At 47.0% G+C, this 22,243-nt stretch overlaps 1 protein-coding gene across 4 annotated transcripts in view; it reads right to left on the bottom strand.

Moving 5' to 3' along the window:
* LOC125446945 (epidermal growth factor receptor kinase substrate 8-like protein 1) overlaps positions 1-22,243 on the bottom strand; it is a 94,740-nt gene that overhangs the window by 40,507 nt on the left and 31,990 nt on the right. For 3 of the 4 annotated variants that reach the window (XM_048520957.2, XM_048520954.2, XM_048520956.2), the window contains exons 3-5: positions 21,214-21,251; positions 6,172-6,236; positions 1,043-1,204 (exon numbers count right to left, since the gene is read on the bottom strand). In XM_048520957.2, the coding sequence (XP_048376914.1) occupies positions 1,043-1,204; positions 6,172-6,236; positions 21,214-21,251 (265 nt within the window). Of the gene's footprint in view, positions 1-1,042; positions 1,205-6,171; positions 6,237-14,591; positions 14,852-21,213; positions 21,252-22,243 lie in introns of those variants that run through there. The other variant, XM_048520958.2, reaches the window with a different exon arrangement.

Raw genomic sequence — 22,243 nt, 5'->3', positions numbered from 1 at the left:
AGCCCTTCATCAGAGCTGGTCACTGGTCTCGAAATGTTAACTTTCTTGTGTTCTTCTCCCTCGCCAGACCCACCAGCCTGTTTCCGCCTGTCAGTATCACTTGTTGTTTGAGACTGCACCTTGCTGTGCGTTAAAATGGGATTTTCACACTTGGCCCAACCCTATGGGCTCTGTGTTTACGTGGGGTGAGGGTTCAGAGAGCAGGCTCCAATCGAGTCACAGCTCGTGGGATTGCACTGTGTACGCCTGCGTAAAGGGACCTTGCAGCTGATCAAATCTGACTCTTTACTCCAGAGTTCCCATTAACCGCCTCAGAGCCCATGCCCTCAGTCACACATTCTGCGACCCCACGGGGAATTGTGACCCACAGTCTGTGAATCTCGGCCTTGGGTGATCTCTAGGCAGTGCCAGTGGCTGTATGGCCGTATCATAGTTATATTGATGGAGTAGTCATCCAGAGGCCTGGGCTGATGCTCCAAAGATGTAGGTTCAAACCCCAGCAGCACAGCTTGAGAGAGTCAATGCAGTTAATTCAATCAAAATGGGGAACATACAGCTTGGATCATGCAAATGCTGGCTTGTTGCAAAAGGCCTTTCTCATTCAATAATGTCTTTCAAGGAAGTATAGCTGGTCTGTCTCAACACGTGTCTCATTTTAAACAGAGACGATGAGGAATTAGGTCTCTTGGAGGGCCATGAATCGGTGGAATGCACTCTCCAGGCTGTGGTGGACGCTGGGACATTGAATGAATTTAAGGAGGAGAGGGACAGACTGTTAATTACTGATGGGTTGAAGGGTTAGGGATGGTGGGTAGGAAATAGGAGTTGAGGCTGAGATGAGATCAGCTAGGATCGTGTTGAATGTCAGAGCAGGCTTGAAGGGCAGAATGGCCCGCTCCTGCTCCTGGTTTTTATATTCTAGACTTTACAGACCCTCTGAAGTGGCCATTGAATTGTGTTCAAAGGAGCGGATCACCACAACCTTCTCCACAGCAAATCAGCGATGCTCGCGTCCCATGAGGAATCGTAACTCGTGGCGTACCTTGGATTCAATGTCCACCAAGCTGACGGCCGAACTGTTGACCTGCAGCAGCATTTCCTGGGTCCAGATCCTTCCTTTGCTGTCCAGGGTCTTCATCTTTTTGATGGACTCCTCCACAGTTTGTGTCTCCTCGCCAGGACCCAAAGGGAAGGTGGTCAGATGCTGCCGGGACCAAAGTAAGAAGAGGCAGGGAGGAAGAGAAAGGGAGAAAATAGGAATGGAAGAGAAATTAGCATCACAGGGTCAAAGGGGAATATTGTAATATTGGGAAGTGAAGTGAAATATCAGTATTGCTTCTTTCAAACAGAAGTTCAGCCTATTGTCCTGATCAGAGATAACACAGTGTGGAGCAGGGGGAGCACAGCAGGCCAGGAAGCATCAAAGGAGCAGGAAAGCTGATGTTTTGGGTCAGGACCCTTCTTTACACTATGTTATCCCTGGCTCCAGCATTGGCCGTTCTTACTATCTCTACTTTCCTAGTCAACCTGTTCACAGAATTTATTACAGACGTCTGGTGCAGGTGGGGCTTCAACCCAGGCCTCCTGGTCTAGGGGTAAGGACAATACCACTGCTCCACAAGAGGGGCCCCCTTGTTTATCCTTTAATTTTTATTCAACCTATTTTTCTAATCAATCTGTTCAGGAGCAGGTGGGACTTGAAACTGGGTCTCTCGGTCCAGGGTAAGTGTTGTTCACTTTATGTTAGCTTTATGATTCAAACAGTCAGAGGACATTGGTTAATTAAGTGATAATGGGAACTGCAGATGCTGGAGAATCCAAGAAAATAAAATGTGAGGCTGGATGAACGGAGCAGGCCCAGCAGCATCTCAGGAGCACAAAAGCTGACGTTTCGGGCCTAGACCTTTCATCAGAGAGGGGGATGGGGTGAGGGTTCTGGAATAAATAGGGAGAGAGGGGGAGGCGGACCGAAGATGGAGAGAAAAGAAGATAGGTGGAGAGGAGAGTATAGGTGGGGAGGTAGGGAGGGGATAGGTCAGTCCATGGAAGACAGACAGGTCAAGGAGGTGGGATGAGGTTAGTAGGTAGGAGATGGAGGTGCAGCTTGGGATGGGTGAGAGGAAGAACAGGTTCGGGAGGCAGAGACAGGTTGGACTGGTTTTGGGATGCAGTGGGTGGAGGGGAAGAGCTGGGCTGGTTGTGTGGTGCAGTGGGGGGAGGGGACGAACTGGGCTGGCTTTGGGATGCGGTGGGGGAAGGGGAGATTTTGAAGCTGGTGAAGTCCACATTGATACCATTGGGCTGCAGGGTTCCCAAGTGGAATATGAGTTGCTGTTCCTGCAACCTTCGGGTGGCATCATTGTGGCAGTGCAGGAGGCCCATGATGGACATGTCATCTAAAGAATGGGAGGGGGAGTGGAAATGGTTTGCGACTGGGAGGTGCAGTTGTTTATTGCGAACCAAGCGGAGGTGTTCTGCAAAGCGGTCCCCAAGACTCCGCTTGGTTTCCCCAATGTAGAGGAAGCCACACTGGGTACAGTGGATGCAGTATAACACATTGGCGGATGTGCAGGTGAACCTCTGCTTAATATGGAAAGTCATCTTGGGGCCTGAGATGGGGGTGAGGGAGGTGGTGTGGGGGCAAGTGTAGCATTTCCTGCGGTTGCAGGGGAAGGTGCCGGGTGTGGTGGGGTTAGAGGGCAGTGTGGAGCGAACAAGGGAGTCACGGAGAGAGTGGTCTCTCTGGAAAGCAGACAAGGGTGGGGATGAAAAATGTCTTGGGTGGTGGAGTCAGATTGGAGATGGCGGAAGTGTCGGAGGATGATGCGTTGTATCCGGAGTTTGGTGGGTTGGTGTGTGAGAACGAGGGGGATCCTCTTTGGGCGGTTGTGGCGGGGGCGGGGTGTGAGGGATGTGTTGCGGGAAATGCAGGAGACGCGGTCAAGGGCGTTCTCGACCACTGTGGGGGGAAAGTTGCGGCCCTTGAAGAACTTGGACATCTGGGATGTGCGGGTGTGCAGATCTGGGATGTCCACCCCAACCTTCAGTTCACCTGGGCCATCTCCTGCATATCCCTCACCTTCCTGGACCTCTCAGTCTCCATCTCAGGCAACCAGCTTGTAACTGATGTCCATTTCAAGCCCACCGACTCCCACAGCTACCTAGAATACACCTCCTCCCACCCACCCTCCTGCAAAAATTCCATCCCCTATTCCCAATTCCTCGCCTCCGCCGCATCTGCTCCCACGATGAGGCATTCCACTCCCGCACATCCCCACACCTCCTCCCTCACCCCTATCCCAGGCCCCAAGATGACTTTCCATATTAAGCAGAGGTTCATCTGCACATCTGCCAATGTGGTATACTGCATCCACTGTACCCGGTGTGGCTTCCTCTACATTGGGGGAACCAAGCGGAGTCTTGGGGACCGCTTTGCAGAACACCTCCACTCGGTTCGCAATAAACAACTGCACCTCTCAGTTGCAAACCATTTCCACTCCCCCTCCCATTCTTTAGATGATATGTCCATCATGGGCCTCCTACAGTGCCACAATGATGCCACCCGAAGGTTGCAGGAACAGCAACTCATATTCCGCTTGGGAACCCTGCAGTCCAATGGTATCAGAGATAATGGGAACTGCAGATGCTGGAGAATCCAAGACAACAAAATGTGAGACTGGATGAACACAGCAGGCCAAGCAGCATCTCAGGAGCACAAAAGCTGACGTTTCGGGCCTGCCCTTCATCAGAGAGACCGAAACGTCAGCTTTTGTGCTCCTGAGATGCTGCTTGGCCTGCTGTGTTCATCCAGCCTCACATTTTGTAGCCCAATGGTATCAATGTGGACTTCACCAGCTTCAAAATCTCCCCTTCCCCCACCGCATCCCAAAACCAGCCCAGTTCGTCCCCTCCCCCCACTGCACCACACAACCAGCCCAGCTCTTCCCCTCCACCCACTGCATCCCAAAACCAGTCCAACCTGTCTCTGCCTCCCTAACCTGTTCTTCCTCTCACCCATCCCAAGCCGCACCTCCATCTCCTACCTACTAACCTCATCCCACCTCCTTGACCTGTCCGTCTTCCCTGGACTGACCTATCCCCTCCCTACCTCCCCACCTATACTCTCCTCTCCACCTATCTTCTTTTCTCTCCATCTTCGGTCCGCCTCCCCCTCTCTCCCTATTTATTCCAGAACCCTCACCCCCATCCCCCTCTCTGATGAAAGGTCTAGGCCCGAAACGTCAGCTTTTGTGCTCCTGAGATGCTGCTGGGCCTGCTGTGTTCATCCAGCCTCACATTTTATTATAATTGATTCGTAGCCATCATTTAACTCTTTATTCCAGATTTTTACTGAATTCAAATTCCACTATCTGCCCTGGCAGAATTTGAACCAGGGTCCCCAGAACAGGGCCTGCTGGGGGTCGGGGAGGGGGGGGTGTCTAGATTAATAGCCTAGCAATAACACCATTAGGCCATCATCTACTCAGCAAACTACAGTGACTTTAAGGGTCTGTGACGTTTTAATGTGGTTCAATTGGATAATTAAAAGAAACATAAACAGAGACTGCTAACTGATTGGAAAATGGTATTAGTAATGCTGCAGGCTGTAAATAAACCTCTTCATCAAGAGAGCTATGAGTGCCCAGTTCCATCCTCCACTGTGCGCCAACATACTGTGCCATCAGCATGAATTGTGGGTGTTGGTCAGCCATTAACCCAGGCCTTTTTAGAGTGACCTGAGACAATCAAGATTGGCCGTAAGGCCGACATCACCAGGCCTCATTGGTGGCACTGGTCTTGCTTCCATTGACAGTAGCTAAAACCTAAAGTTTACAGCCCGCACCCCCCCCCCCAAGGGTCAGGCAATCAGGAAGCTGGATAGCATCAATCATGAGGGCTGTGGGGGCCAAGGGAGCATTCCTTCCCCATATGCCTTCTGTAGTGATTGTAACAAGGTCAGCTGGATGGGCCTCCTAGGATATGAGTTCCCCGATTGGGGCTGTCCATCTGGTCCAATCAGGGAGCCCTGGCTGACAGAGACAAGCAGTAGTGTCTGAGAGCTGGTTCTGTAGGAGCTAGATCTGTGTCAGGGGCTGTCCACATGGAAATAAACAGTGTCTCTGGCACGGGATACTGGCTGCTGTGGAGTTATTTCACCTCCTACAGAGGAATCTCTGTGAATATTCACCTGTGAACATTTCCTCACTGCTAGAGGATCCTAAATGGAGTAGTCCCCATGTTGTCTCTTTAAAGCCCCTTCATTAGGTTTAAAGTCCCGAACCCCTCCATGTATAAAGTTCCAACTTAGGCAACAACAGCCTGTTTTTACCTTTAATGGAATAAAATGTTCCAGGGTGCTTCACAAGAGCAAAAGACAGGACATGACCTGAAGACACATGAGGAGGCATTAGGTTATGTGGCCAGAAACATAGATAAGGAGGCAGGCGTTTATTTATTGACATAACAGATAGGTACCCAGAGGGAATTCAAATCCTTAGGATCCAACTGATGAAGCCAAAGTCACCCACAAATGGAGCAATTAAGACCAAGAATGTTCAAGAGGCCAGAATTAGAGGGAGGATAGGGATGCGGAGGGACTACAGCGATAGAAGGATACAAGACGGTGATCAGAATTAAAAACAGAAACGATCATTTTAAAATCAATATACACTTGACCAGTTGCCAATCTAAGTTAATAGGGAAGGTGGCGGGGGTGGGTGTGAGCGGGAAACAGGGCTTGGTCCATGGGCCTCGGAGTTTTGGAATGACCTCAGGTCTATGGCGAATGTGAGACAGCAGTGAGTGCGGAGGAACGCTCGAGTCAAGGGGCATGGGTGAGGGTTTTGGGAGCGGACGAACCAGGAATGGAGTGAAGTCGGAGGCGCTCTGAGGCTTTGAGGATCTCCCTGTCTTGTTCTTCCAGAGCAGCAGGGCTAACTCCCAGAGGCAGCTCTGCTTCGGTGCTGTATCACTGAGCACATGGGCCGGGGGTGGGCAATGCTGTCGGTTTCCCTACCACACAGCAGGAGGCGGTAGACAGTTGTTTTTAGTGGAGGAGGGTGAGGAGAAGGGAGGGTGTGTGTTGACCTGAGTAACGAGGCCTCTGAGGAAGAGGAGCTTTCAATGTTCACAAGACAAGGCGAATGAAATCAGATGATGAGGATGACTTACATTGACGTAGTACTGTGACTCATCGTCCATGATGAAGTTGGAATTTGAATATTTCTTCCTTTGCTCTGGAAATCAAAAGAAAAGGATAGTGAGGTACAGCCACAGGAGCAGGAAGTGGGAATGTGAAGGTTCCGGGGTTTAAGATACAGGAGGTTCGGGCATGTCTTATGTGAAACTTTTAACGTGCTAATGCAGCAAATCAATGCCCATCTGTCCCCTTGAATGCACTCAACTCCACACACAGTAGTTGCCCCTTTCTGTCTCTCCTCTCGATCCCCCTCCCCCACTGCCTCCCCAACACCCAGTCAAGGGCAGATGAAATTAAACTGGCATTTGCACAAAGTGACCTTTTGTGTGATCGTTAAGGGAGTTTACACCACCAGCTCTGCATTACCTGCTGAACCAGATTGTCTGGTTCCTGATCATGGGAGCAGTCATATGCCTGGCTGAAATTTTTACCTTGTTTCAGCTTCCTACTCGGTAATCTCTCTGGTAAATCATTCACATTCTCTCCTCCTGCCTCTCCCCAGGCCCATGCTGGGCGATACTCAAAGTAAAGACGGTTACTGCTGTCGATTGACAATTAAACCCTTACATGGGGAGGGTACAGGCCAAGGGTCAGTTAGCTGTCACCGCTCCCAGAGGACACTCTCTCAGAGAGAGAGGAGGGGGGCGCTGGTGATAATTTACCCCAGGGGCTCGCCAGCCCTCAGACAAGGGGTGAGGCTGAGAAGGAGTAACCTTAGCCCCGTTTGCATTGCAGAGTGACACCGACAACAGGGGTTCAAATCTCACACCAGCTGCAGTCACCAGGATGGTCCCTCCTTCTCAAAGCCCACCCCTCCATTCGCCTGAGGGCTAGTTAATCACCCCCGCGTCTCTCTCTAATGACAGAGCAGCCCGATGGGACTGAAGAACGTAGGAACTGGAGTAGGCCATTCAGCCCCTCGAGCCTTTTGCACCACTCAATGGGGTTGTGGCAAATCTGTGGTCTAACTCCATACACCTGCTTGTGACCCGTTCCCCTGAATGCCATTAGTTTAACAAACAATTTATCTCTCTCAGGTTTAAAATGAACAACCGGTCCTGCAACCAGCGCTGTCTGTGGAAGAGAGTTCCAAACATCTACCATCCCTTTGATTAGATTAGATTCCCTACAGTGTGGAAACAGGCCCTTCAGTCCTTTTATTACCATTACTGTGCGTAGAAGTGCTTTCTAAATCTCAGACTCTGCCCCTTAGTTCTTGAATTTCCAATCAGTCAAATGTGAATTGGTCTGTGAGAGAAGGTTTGCAGTGAGATCTGTAATCACCCAACTATTTCCTCTCCCTCTTCTTTTGTGGCGTTGGGCATCATTGGCAAGGCTGGTACCAAGCCCTTTGGCCATTTCAGAAGGCAGTCAGGAGCCAAAAAACACCACTGTGGGTCTGGAAATAGCAGGAGCTGCAGATGCTGGAGAATCTGAGATTACAACGTCTAGCACCAAAACGTCAGCCTTCCTGCTCTTCTGATGCTGCTTGGCCTGCAGCGTTCACCCAGCTGTATGCTGTAGGTCTGGAGTCATGTGGAGTTTTCCTTCCCTGAAGTACTTTTATAGTCAGGGATGCAGTGGGAGGATGAAGGGGAGTGGAAAAGGGGAGCCGTCTTTGGTAATAAAAGCAAAATACTGTGGAAGCCGGAAATCTGAAACAAAATCTGAAATTGCTGGAGAAACTCAGCACGTCTGGTGGCATCTATGGAGAGAGAAACAGCGTTAATGTTTCAAGCTTGGCATGACAATTCTGAAGGAGTGTCATAGAGTCATAGACTCTTACAGTATGGAAACAGACCCTTGGGTCCAACCAGTCCATGTCAAACATAATCCCAAACCAAACTAGTCCCACTTGCTTCCTTCTGGCCGATATCTCTCCAAGCATAACTTATTCATGTACAAATCCAAAAGTCTTTAAAACATTGTACCTATAACCTGCAACCACCACTTTCTGTGGAAGTACATTCTATAGGTGAGCAACTTTGTGTAAAAAAAGTTGCCTCTCATATCTTTTTCAATCCTTCTCCTCTCACCTTAAAAATATAGCCCCGAGTGTTGAAGTCCCTAACTGTAGGGAAGAGATACCTGCCATTCACCTTATCTGTGCCCATCATGATTTTCTAAACGTCATCCCTCAACCTCCTACACTCCAGCAAAAGAAGTTCCAGCCTATCCAGCCTCTCCTTATAACTCAAACCTTCCATTCATGGCAACGTCCTGGTAAATCTTTTCTGAACTTTCTCCAGCTTAATTATGTCCTTCCTACAACTGGGCGGCCAGAACTGCACATAGTACTCGAGAAGAGGCTCCACCAACGTTCCGTACAACCTCAACATAACGTCCCAACTCCTGTCCTCAAAGCATCAAAACATCAAACTCATCACATTTCCACCTCTCTCAGTTTCAAAGAGGAGACACATTGGTCTCGAAATGGCTGTCTCTCCCCAGACAGTCTTTCTCCAGAACCTTCTGTTTCTATTTGACACTGCCAGCATCTGCAGCATTCTGCTTTTAGGTGAATTGTACTGCCTCCTGTTCTTGTTAGCTCATCCTTCACTTTGCTGGCTTTGTTTCACCGTCCAAATCTGATCACCCATAGCATCAGACATATTTTCCCTCATGCTTCCTTTACTAATCAGCCCAAATCTACATCCTCTGGTTATTGACACAGCCGTACGAAATGCCCCACGAGGCTGCCGACTCAGCCGCCTACTCTACTCCTTATGTCCTCGCGACTGTGTGGCCAAAATCTACCCCTACTCCAACTACAAGTTCGCTGATGATACCACCATTGTAAATCAGATCTCAAACACTGACAAGACAGAATGGATAGAGATAGAGTGCCTCACGTCTTGGTGTAAAGATAACAATCTCTCCCTCAATGTCAGTAAAATAAAGGAGATGGCCATTGACTTTGTGGAGCAGACTAGGGGCACGCCCCAGTCTGTATCAATGGTGCTGCGGTGGAGATGGTCAAGAGGTCACATTCCTGGGAGCGACGATCACCAGCAATCTGACCTGGTTTACCCACACTGATACAACAGCCAAGAAAACACAACAATGTCTCTACTTCTTCAGGAGGCTGAAGAAATTTGGCACATCCAGAAAGATTCTTACCCATTTTTATAGATGCACCATAGCTGGGTACAGCAACTGCTCAGCCCAGGACTGTAAGAGACTACAGAGACTTGCGAACACAGCCCAGACCATCATGCAAGCCAACTTCCTTCCATTGTTTCAGTCTATACTTCTCTATGTCTTGGGAAGGCAGCCAACATAACCAAGACCCCTCCCACCCCGGTTATAATCTCTTCCAACCTCTTCTGTGGGGCAGAAGGCACAAAATCTTAAACATATGCACCAACAGATTCAAGAACAGCTTCTTCCCCCGCTGTTATCAAACTTCTGAATGGACCTCTCAAATTTTAAATCTAATGTTGAGCTCGCTCTTTGTGCATCTTCTCTGCAGCCATAACATTGTATTCCTCGCTCTGTTCTATTACCCGAATGCACTTTGTATGGTATGAACTGCCTGTATTGCACGCAAAACAAAACTTTTCACTGTGCCTCGGTACATGTGACAATAATAAATCAAATCAAATCAACCCAGCAGATTCACACTGGAGTCTTGCGAAATTGCAGGTTTCCTCTCCCCTGCATTGTTGCCAGCAGAAACAAAAGAAAAATTCAAAATACATATGTTTAAGATGGTCTTTTGACAGCAGTCTAAAACTAGCCAGTCCAAAGAGAAGCAACAGAATCACTTTTGTCTCACTTGCTTTTGGGCATAGAAAAAGAAATACTCATATTTACACAGCGACATCCCCAGTGTATGGAAGTTTGACTTACAAATGTTCGTACTTACGAATGCAAAGCAATATACATGGGTGCAATTTTATTGACTCGAGCTACAAATATTTCCAGTACTTACAGAAGGTGCATTTACATTGTCCTCCATGATGTTCCGACTTGCATGCAAATCAACACATGAAAAGACTCCCCAGTGGAACCTATGGACCACCCGTCTAGCACTCTACATAACAATAGGATGGTCTCAATGCCCTTCATGGACAATGAAACACTTTGGAAGTTTAGTCCCTGTGGGAATACAGGAAATGCAACAGCCAAGTTGCTCGCATCAAGCTGCCACAGCCAGCAATGTGATGGTGAGCCCTATCTCAACTAAGGATGTGAGGTGACCAAAAGTGGGGTCTGGGAAGTGGTGAGGGGCTGACATCAGGTTTTTGGACAATGTGACATTTGTGGAGGTAAGCGATCATGTGACGAAGCCAGAGTCAGCAATTGTGACCTCTTAATGTAACATAAGGAGTAGCGGCCACTCGATCCATCATTCTACTGTACCAGTCATTTGGAGAAGGGCTGATCTTGGAATCATGACTTTACTTTCCTGCTATGTCTATAGTAAGATAAAGTCCACACCTTTTTTTAAGTGAACAATAACATTAATAATTACAACTCTATTTAAAGAATTGGAAGAGAATTTCTGAAGGAGAGTCATATCAGACTCTGTTTCTCTCTTCTGCTGAGTTTCAAGATTAGTTTCTCTTTCTACTTTTCAATAACCTTCTGGAATGCTGTTGACTCAGCCTCCAGAACCATGTGACCTGAAGAATGCAAAATATTGTGGATTCTGGAAATTTGATACAATTACAGAAAATGCTGAAGAAACTCAGCAGGTCTGGTGCATCTGTGGATGGAAAGAAACAGAATTAAAGTTCAAGTTTGGATATGAACTGGATATTGGGCATTGGAAATTTTTATTTTGACAGTAAGAAGAGGCTCTTAATTTATTCTTATCTGTTCCCATGATGAGGGCATTGCTGGTTTAGATAGCATATATTCCCCAACCCTAATTGCCCAGAGGGCAGTTTAGAGTCAACCACATTGCTGTGGGTCTGGAGTCTCATGTAGGCCAGACCAGGTAAAGATGGCAGTTTCCTTCCCTAAAGGACATTAGTGAATCAAATGGGGTTATTCCCAACGATGAACATTGGGTTCATCATCATCATGAGACTACTAATTCCAAGCTTTTCATTGAAGCCAAATTCTACTATTTCCATGGTGGGATGTGAACCTGACACCAGAACATTACCTGGGCCTCTGGATTAACAGCCCTGTGATAATACCACTAGGTCGTCATGTGCCTGAACCAAAATCCAAATTGAGCAATTCCACGGGAGATCAGCTGGTGGCTGCGTACCTGTCAGTACGTTTTACAGCAGGTTGTGTGTTCAAGTCTCAGTGAGGAGACATGGCCAAACAATCCAGGCTGGCACTCAGTTGAAGTACATAGGGAGTGCTGCCCTGTCAGTGGCACTGCCTTTTGGATGCAATGAGCCATACTGACACAGAGACTTATAGCACGGAAACAGACCCTTCGGTCCAACTCGGCCATGCAGACCAGATATTCTAAATGGATTCAGCCCCAGTTGCCAGCATTTGGCCCATATCCCACCAAACCTCTCCTATTCGTATACCCATGCAGATGCCTTTTAAATGTTATAATCGTACCAGCCTCCACCATTTCCTCTGGCAGCTTATTCCACACATTACACAGCACCCTCTATGTGACAAATTGCCCTTTAAGCGCCTTCTAAATCTTTCCCCTCTCACCTTAAACCTATACCCTCTAGTTTAAGACTCATCCACTCTGGAAAAAAGACTTTCACCATTCACCTGCCCCTCAAGATTTTATAAAACTCCATAAGATCATCCCTCAACCTTCAACAGTCCAGGGAAAATAGCTCCAGCCGATTCAACCTCTCCCTATGGCTCAATCCCTCCAACCCTGGCAACAAACTTGTAAATCTTTTCTGCACCCTTTCAACTTTCACAACATCCTTCCTATAGCCGGGAGACCAGAATTGCACACAGTATTCCAAAAGTGGCCTGACCAATGTCCTGTACAGCTGCAACATGACACCCCAACTCCTGTACTCAATGCACTGACCAATAAAGGCAAGCGTACCAAATGCCTTCCTCACTATCCTGTCCACCTGCGACTCCACTTTCAAGGAACTGTGAAACTGCACTCCAAGGTCTCCCTGCTCAGCAACACCCCCCAGGACCTTACCATTAAGTGTATGAGCCCTGCCCTGTTTTGCCTTTCCAAAATGCAGCACCTCACATTTATCTAAACTAAACTCCACTCTGCCGCTCCTTGGTCCATTGTTAGATCCCATTGTACTCTGAAGTAACATTCTTTGCTGTCTGCCACACCACAAATTTTGGTGTCACCTACAAAGTTACTAATCGCATCATTTATTCACATCCAAATCATTTATGTAAATAACGAAAGGCACTGGACCTAGCACCACCAAACAGCTTGTATTCCATATGGTTTAACCTTGCTAATCAATCTACCACGAGGAACCTGTTGAATGCCCTGCTGAAGTCCGAATGGATCGCATCCACTGCTCTGCCCTCATCAACCCTTTTCGTTACTTCCTCAAAAAAGTCAGTCTGATGTGAGACATGGGTTCCCATGCCCAAAAACCATGCTGACTATCCCCAATCAATCCTTTGGGTGAAGATTAGGGGGTTCCCCCCAAAGTCCTTGCCCCTATTTGTTCATCAATCAAAAAAGAAACGCAAGTGATCTGACCATTTTCACATTGCTGTGTTTGAGAGCTTACTGTTAGCTAATTGGCCGCCTTATTTCCAGTGCTACAACAGCGAATGTGCTTCTAAAGTAATTTGTTGGCTAAAAAAAATGCTTTGGGGCGTCATGAGATTAGGCAAATGCACATTCCATTTTCCATATAAATCTATACTGTTCACAGAAAATTGCAAAGTACAGAATAATTAAAGTAGGGCCCATCGTCACCCGTATATTGCAATGTAATTTTGATGTGTTTCCACTCTAGTTTTGGAAGTTTCAGTCAATTGTTTGATTTGTTTTTGTTATGGTCGCCCAACTGGGGCATTTTTACCTGATAAAGTCTGTGTCCATTTAAAATTGTAGAACAATTAAAGGAATACATACAACTCACGAATAAGAAGTGGCAGAGGTGCACTGGGCCCTCTTCCACTCAATATGACCATCGCTGGTTTGTCTATGGCACTTTATGAAAGTTATCGCTCTGACCCCCGACACTGCCATAACCATTGACCCCCTTGTCAATCAAAATTCATTTGTGAATATATTCAACCACAGCCTTCACAGCTGCCTTGGGGATAGGCTTCCACAGACTAACAACTCTCAGATAACAACATTTTCCTCATCTCAGTCTTAAATAGGTTTGCCCTCATTTGTAGACACGTGCAGCATATATATTTAGATAAATATGTGCATGTGTATTAGTCTGTGTGTGTGCATGCGTGTCTCTGTATGTGTATGTGTGTTTCTGTGTGTATATGTTTATGTGTATCTGTGTATGTATGTGTGTCTGTATGAGTGTGTATGTGCATCTGTGTGTGTATGTGCATCTGTGTGTGTCTGTATGTCTGTGTGTGTCTGTATATTTGTGTGTATGTATGTGTGTGTGTTTGTGTATCTGTGTGTCTGTGTATGTTTATGTGTCTGTGTGTGTGTGTGTGCCTGTGTGTATGTGTGTACGTGTGTCTGTGTGTGTGAGTGCGCGTGTGTGTGTGTGTGTGTGTGTGTGTCTGTGTGTGTGTGTGTGCCTGTGTGTCTATATTATTCGCTGGTTTGGAATTGATCAGAGTTCTGGTGTTGTTGTGTTGCTAAGCTGTTTTTCTCTATTCTGTCCTTGACCCCAGTGATCCCCAAAAGCACAGACTGCCTCCGAGTGGGACAGACTCCTCCAAAAGCCTAACTGCCTCTGAGGGCCACATTGTGTCCTCATTCGTGGGTGCGGGCCACTTGGGCACTGCAGAGAACGGAGGAGTGGAGCAAAATATACCTGCCCCTTTTCAACTCGGGGATGTAGCTGAACTTCTCCCCTCCTCTTTAATACACTGAGGCTCATTTGGAAGAGGAAGAGTGACTACAGAAAGGCCCTCGCTCAATGGAAAGTTGATAAATCTCTTTTCCCAGTGCAGGGCTCCAGCTGGGTGTAGACAAGACGAGTCAGGCCAGTATGTCTCAATCACAAATTCTGCTGGCCTCACCTCTCTCTCTCTCTCTCTCTCGCTCTCTCTCACTCTCTCTCTCTCGATCCTGTTGCTTGTGGGTAGGGGCTGTGCAAACCTGCAATCAGGTGAGTCTCGAAGAAATACAGACCAGTGGACGGCCAATTTCTAAACAGTCCTGGCATTCAGCCGCCCCCCTCGCTCTGAAAACAACGCTCCAGGGACACTGAAAGGCAACCAACCTCACCACCCAGGATCACTAAACTTCTCGGCTCCTCTCGCTGCCTCGTCAGCTGCATACCAAAGCCTGAGAAGACCGTTCCCCGTCCCTTACCGGCTTCCAGGAGAGAGGGTTGGTCAGCGTTTTCGAAAACCTCTTGCCTTTGCAGTTAACTAGTCTGAGAGTAACAAGCTGTGTTCTCACACACACGGAGGTTCACTCCTGCCTCAGGCACAAGCCTCCAAGCTCTGTCTTCAGGTGACAGGTGAATGATTTCATCACTTGTGTTGTATGAGCCCGTATAAGTTGTTTTCTCTCTGCTAAAAAGTGAGGGCGTGGCTGCAGTCAGGAATTAACCCCTCGACTCCTCTTGTCGTCTTGCACTGAATGTAAACTTGGTCTCTCTCAGTGGGTAGTGAACTGCAGGAATGTGCTGATGCCACCAACGAAGCGGCTCTATTATTGGTAACCAATTAATCCACAGAGAGCCAGGTAATATTCTGGGGGACTGGGTTCATATTCTGCCACCGTGGACTCTGAATGCAATAAAACAAAAATCTTCAATTGACAGTGGTGACTTGTGGAAGAAATGTCGATTGTAATTAAAGCCTACCTGGTTCACCAATGCCCTGAAGGGAAGGAAATCCACCTGTAGGGTTTAGAGACAGAGTAAAGCTGTATCTGCACCATTCCCCATCAAACATTTGAAGGACAGGGACAGCACAGGGTTTAGAGACAGAGTAAAGCTGCCTCTACATTGTCCCCATCAAACACTCCAAGGTCAACAGGAAAGGTTTGGAGGGATAGGGGCCAAAGGCAGGCAAATGGGGCCAGTTCAGCTGAGGAAACCTAGTTGGCACGGAGGAGTTGGGCCGAAGGGCCTCTTTTTGTGCTGTCTGACTCGATGACAGAGACAACATGTGGTTAAAGCCAGAGTAAAGCTGCCTCTACACCGTCCTCATCAAATACTGTCAGGACAGGGACAGCACAGTGTTAGATACAGAGTAAAGCTCACTCTACATTATCTCTATTAAACGGGCAGGGACAGCACAGGGCTAGATACAGAGTAAAGCTCATTCTACATTATCTCTATCAAATGGGCAGGGACAGCACCGTGTTAGATACAGAGTAAAGTTCCCTCTACATTATGTCTATCATACACTCCAAGGGCAGGGACAGCACGGGGTTAGATACAGAGTAAAGCTGACTCTACATTATCTCTATCATACAATCCAAGGACAGGGACAGCACGGGGTTAGATACAGAGTAAAACTTCCTCTACACTGTCTCCACCAAACACTCCCAGGGCAGGGACAGCACAGGGTTAGATACAGAGTAAAGCTCCCTCTACATTATCTCTATCATACAATCCAAGGACAGGGACAGCATGGGGTTAAACACAGAGTAAAGCTGTCCCTCCACTGTCCCCATCAAACACCTCCCAGCACGGGTACAGGCCTACATGTGACTCCACACCTCACCACAATATGGTTGATTCTGAACTGCCCACTGCACAATGAGGGACAGACAATGAATGCTGGTCTAACCAGTGACGCCCACATCCTGCGAACGAAAGAAATATAAAAAAAACTTTCCTCTTTCTGAATGGACCCCTGTTTGATTTTCAGTATTTGTCTCTTTGCTGTTGACTGTTCCCAGGCCTGACAGTTATAGTCCCCCTGGGAAGTGATGGGGAAAGGGCCCATAACCTTCAGATCAAAACCAGGTTGACTCACGAGAGAAGCAAGGCAGCACACTTTCATATGCAGCACACCTTTTCACAGAAAGCCATCGATTTCGACACAACAACATAAGATTAGGCAGAAAAAGGTTAAAGAGCTGGAGAGGTCTCAGTGGCTTAGAAAGGGTCTACAGAGCTTTTTAATCAAGGCAGGCCAAGCAGCATCAGAGGAGCAGGAAAGCTGACGTTTCGGGCCTCGACCCTTCTTCAAAAAGGTCATTTTCTGAAGAAGGGTCGAGACCTGAAACGTCAGCCTTGCTGCTCCTCTGATGCTGCTTGTCCTGCTGTGTTCATCCAGCTCTACACCTTGTTATCTCAGATTCTCCAGCATCGGCAGTTCCTACCATCTCTGAAACTTTTTAATCAAGGTGCTAAAGTAGGTCACCTGGCACAGTGTCACAGCGAGTGAAAAAAAGTACCTCAGTCTGAGATACAGTCAGAAAGTGCTGAAGAAACCAAACATCTAAGAAGAGACAGAAACAGAGATAATGTTTCGAGTCTGACCGGATTGAAAAACTTGAACTCTCTTTCCCTTTCTCCACAGACTCTGCTGAGTTTCTCCGGCACTTTCTGTTCTTATTTCAGATTTCCAGCATCCACAGGATTCTGCTTTTATATTAGTGCTCATCGTGCATTGGCTGGAGGCAGCGGTTAGTGGTAATGCCATGGGGTCATTAAGTAGAAGACAGGGGTTCGAATCCACCTCAGTGGCTCAGGTGGGGATATTTAATTCAATAAATAAATCCGGACTATAACTTTTGTTGAAGCAATGGTGACCATTGGCGTCTGTCACTAATTGAGTTAAAAACGCCTCTGATTCACCAATGCTGTTTAAGGAAGAAAATCTATTCACTTTACCTGGTCTAGCCTATGTATGAGTCCAGACTCACAACACTGTTTTGCTCTTAGCCACCCTCTGCAATGATTGAAGGAGCTTCTCATTACAGGATCCCTACAGTGTGAAACCAGGCCATTCAGCCCCTGACATCTGTACTAACCCACCAAAGAGCATTCAAGCCCAACACGCCACCCTCCCTGGGACCCTGCATTTAGCATGGCCAATCCACCTAACCTGCATATCGTTGGACTGTGGGAGGAAACCTATGCAGATGTGGGGAGAATGTGTAAACTCCACACAGTCACCCAAGGTTGGGATTGAACCCGGGTCCCCAGCACTGTGAGGCAGCAGTGCTAACCACTGAGCCATCGTGCCATGCTAATGATGATTGACAACAGGCAACAAATACTATTTTTGACAACGATATCCAAAACCTGTGAAAGAATACCGAAAAGATACGCACAACAGTTAAACCGAAGCAGTAACAAAGAGTGAGGATTGCCACAGTTGGTGAGCCGAGGCAGAGTGGAGCAGGGCAGACCATTGCTGAAAATTCTCATTAGCAAATTGAATCAAGTGGAATCACCAAATTCAGAAATCATAGAGCAATTATGGTGCAGCAGTAGGCCACTCAGCCCACTGTGTCTGTGCTAGCTCTCCGAGCATTTTAATTTAGCATCATTCTCTCACCTTTTCACTGCACTCTTGCAAATTGGTTCCATTTAAATGCCACCTTGAATGTCTCAGCTGAACCTGCCTCTATCGCCCTCCCAGGTAGTGCACCCCACATCCTAACTGCTCGCTGAGTGAAAATGGGGTTAGAGCAGTCAATTGCCTATTTCTCCTCCTCACAATCTGCTCTAGAGTCACAGAGTCATAGAGACGTACAGTATGGAAACAGATCTTCACCCCAATGTGTCCATGCCGACCAAATATCCTAAGTAAATCTAGTCCCATTTGCCGGCATTTGGCCCAAATCCCTGTAAACCCTTTATATTCATATACCCATCATTTAAACGTTGTAATTGTACCAGCCTCCACCACTTCCTCTGGCAGTTCATTCCATACACGCACCACCCTCTGTGTGAAAAAATTGCCCCTTAGGTCCCCTTCAAATCTTTCCCCTCTCACCTTAAACCTACGCCCTCTAGTTTTGGACTCCCCCAGCCCAGGGAAAAGACTTTGGCTATCATCCTAGCCATGCCCCTCATGATTTTATAAACTTCTATAAGTCCACTCCTCAGCCTCTGATGCTCCAGGGAAAATAGCCCCAGCCTATACAGCCTCTTCCTGTAGCTCAAACCATCCAACTCCAGCAACATCCTTGTCAATCTTTTCAAGCGTCACAATATCCTTCCCATAGCAGGGAGGCCTAAGCTGAACACAGTTTTCCAAAAGTGGCCCTAAACAATGTCCTGTACAGCCGCAAAATGCCCTCCCAACTCTTTGTGCTCAATGCACTGACCAATAAAGGAACATGTATCAAAAAGAAATCGTACCACATTCCTATCTATCTGCGACTCCAATTTCAAGGAGCTTTGAATCTGCATTCCAAGCTCTCTTTGATAACAAAGCATGGAGATGGATGAACACAGCAGGCCAAGCAGCATCTCAGGAGCACAAAAGCTGACGTTTCGGGCCTAGACCCTTCATTAGAGAGGGGGATGGGGAGAGGGAACTGGAATAAATAGGGAGGGAGGGGGAGGTGGACTGAAGATGGAGAGAAAACAAGATAGGTGGAGAGAGTATAGGTGGGGAGGTAGGGAGAGGATAGGTCAGTCTAGGGAAGATGGACAGGTCAAGGAGGCGGGATGAGGTGGTAGGTAGGAAATGGAGGTGCAGCTTGAGGTGGGAGGAAGGGATGGGTGAGAGGAAGAACAGGTTAGGGAAGCAGAGACAGGCTGGGCTGGTTTTGGGATGCAGTGCGGGGAGGGGATTCCAAGCTCTCTTTGTTCAGCAACACTCCCCAGGACGTTACCACTAAGTGTATAAGCCCTGCCCTCAATTGTCTTTTCAGAATGCAGCACCTCACATTTATCTAAATTAAACTCCATCTGCCATTCCTCAGGCCATTGGCCCATCTCGTCTAGGCACTGTTATACCCTGAGGTAACCTTCTTCACTGTCCACTACACCTCCAATTTTGGCATCATCTGCAAACTTACTAACCATAGCTCCTATGTTCAGATCCAACTGATTTATTTAAATGATGAAAAGCACTGGTCCTTGTGGCACACCGCTGGTCACAGGTCTCCAGTCTGGAAAGCAACCCTCCACCACCTGCCTTCTGCCTTCAGGCCACTTCTACATCCAAACAGCTAGTTCTCCCTGTATTCTGTGTGATTTAACCTTTGCTAACCAGTTCATCATGAAGAAATCTGTTGAACGACTTACTAAAATCCATTCAGATCACGACCACGGCTCTGCCCGCATCAATCCTCTTCATTACTTCTTCGAAACACTCAGTCAAATGAATGAGACACGATTTTCCCTGCACAAAGCCATGCTGACTATCCCTCATCAGTTGTTGCCTTTCCAAATACATGGAATCCTATCCCTCATGATTCCCTCCAACAATTTGCCCACCTGTTGGGTTTTTTTTTCTCTTTGGTTGGGTATTTATATCTAATGAATGATAATTATGCCAGCTTCCATAACGTGAGAATGAGACGTGGGTAATGTGGCACTGAAAGGTTTAATTGACATTCATTACAGCTCCTGGCATCTAGGTATGTTACAATTACAGGCAGTGCTGTCTCTAGGGTGACTCTGAGCAATTTGGTTACAAACTGAAGCCTCAGCTTGTCATGACACAAGTGGCCTCAGTAAGATGGAGATTGAGACCTTCATACCAACAGTTCACAGGAAATGATAGAGTGATGGTGTCATGGCCATGTCTCTTAAAGGGTAGTGGTGAGTCATGACATTGCAGCTGAGAACATTTCTGGGGGTTTCATTGCATGACGTCTGAATATACTATCATGGTGCAGTCAGACAGACTTCTTCGTATGATCTATCCATTATAAAACATAGGAGCAGAAGTAAGCCATTCAGCCCATGAACTCTGGTCCACCCATCAATGAGGTCATGGCTAATTTGATGCTTCTTAACTGCAATTTCCTGCCCTTTCGCGATAACCCTTGATTCGTTCAGTGTTTAAAAATCTCTTTAGCTCAGCCTCAAAGAGGCGGCGCAGTGGCTCAGTGCTTAGCACTGCTGCCTCACAGCATCAGGGACCTGGGTTCAATTCCAGCCTCAGGCGACTGTCTGTGTGGCGTTTGCACATTCTCCCTGTGTCTGTGCAGATTTGCTCCGGTTTCCTCCCACAGTCTATGAATGTGCAGGCTACACAGGATTGCCCATGGAAAATGCAGGGGGGGTGGTGGTAGCAGGCTGATATGGGTGGGATGCTCTTCAGTGCGCCGAATGGCCTGCTTCCAAATCATAGGGATTCGATGATTATAGGATTAATGACCCAGCCTTTAAAGCCCTCTGTAGTAAAGTATTCCACAGATACACTTTCCTCTGAGAGAAGTCATTTCTCCTCATCTCTGTCTTAAATGGATAATCATGTATTCTGAGACAACGCCCCTCTGGTCTTAGACTCTCCCCCACCTGGGGAAAACAACTTCTCCACATCCACCCCGTCAAGTTCCCTGAGAATCTTGTATCTATCAACAAGGTCACCTTTGATTCTTGTTAAATCCAAGGAGTTCAGGCCCAATCTCCTCATCTGGTACCACCATAATGAGCCGTCTCTGGATTACCTCCAAAGCCAGTATTTCTTACCTTAGATAAGGGGACCTAAAGCGTTCATAGTATTTTAGCTGTGACCTCGCTAGTATCCTATGTAGTTTTAGTAAGAGCTCCCTAAATTTATAATCCACTTCCCTTTGAAATAACAGCAAACTGCCTGGATTTATAGTATCAAAAGTGTTTGAAGCAAAGTTTTAAAAAGGAGCGTTTTCTCCTGATTTTCTCTCAGTGTGCTCAAGGACGTTAAACTGTAATCACTAGGTAATCCTCAATGGTAGGTAATCTTATTCTTCACACACGTTATGGGGCCATGGACTAAGGCCCTCTATCTGCCTGCACTTTGCTTCACACCCTGAAAACAGTTCCATTAATGATCCGAAGGAAGGTAGTGCTCAAACTTACCATATAAGGACCTGCCACTGGGCTTTGAAAGCTTCTCACTGTAACATGAAACATATACAAAATAAAAATTACTTACAATTTTCAAGTAAAACGTGGCCCAGTTTTCTGCTATGTTAAACAATTTCTGTTTATCCAAATGAGGGTGTCCTTTCCCAAAGCAATGACCACACTTGGAATACCGAGAGCATAACTTGGCACCACGACTCAGGATGGATAAATTGTCCTTGGAATACAACATATATGATACCTGGACTTCATGGAACAGGTTATGAGGAGAGATCATACAAATTTAGGCCTGTTTTCTTTAGAAGTTAGAAGGTTATGGGGCAATCTGGTTGAAGTCTTCAAGATGCTAACAGGACAAGACAGACGATTTCCACTGGTTTGTGAGTCTAAAACTGAGCAGATATGGTTTGGGAATGAGGACCAGACCATTCAGGAGAGATATTCGGAAGCACTTCTATGCACAACGTTGGTAGATGTTCGGAACTATCTTCCACAAATGGCAAATGATGTTTGATCAGTTTGTTAATGTTAAACCTGGGATAGATACTTTTTGCAAAAGGATGTAGTGATTGGAATCAGGTCCAGCTGGATCTCATTGACTACAAGATACTTGATTGGGGTTGTTAACCTGGGCTAAACAGGGAGCCCTGGTTGACAGATATAAACAGAATATTCAGGGAGGCTCCTCAGCATTGAGACAGGCTCTGAGCTGGCTGGTCACAGCCAGTGTAAAGGAAGGGTGACCTGGTGACAGGGTATTAGTCTCTGTGCAGTTATTTCAAGGGATATGGAATTATACCACAGGATGCCTCTGAATGGCAGACCGGTGATGAAGGGCTGAGTGGCCTTCTCTTGTCCCTCAGGCTTCACAAGTTTTCTTTTCAAGGCATTGAGTTTTGAAAGATTGGGGAGAGTGGATTTATTTTGAAGTTCTGTGGGTGCCTGTGTTCCTCGATGAATAGACATGGGAGTTTTTTTCCAGAGAGACACTTCTAGAATGTCGCATGATTTCAGTTCATTGCTC

The sequence above is a fragment of the Stegostoma tigrinum genome, chromosome 38, assembly GCF_030684315.1.
Source record: "Stegostoma tigrinum isolate sSteTig4 chromosome 38, sSteTig4.hap1, whole genome shotgun sequence".
Lineage (NCBI taxonomy): Eukaryota > Metazoa > Chordata > Chondrichthyes > Orectolobiformes > Stegostomatidae > Stegostoma > Stegostoma tigrinum.
This window is presented reverse-complemented; position numbering and strand designations above follow the sequence as displayed.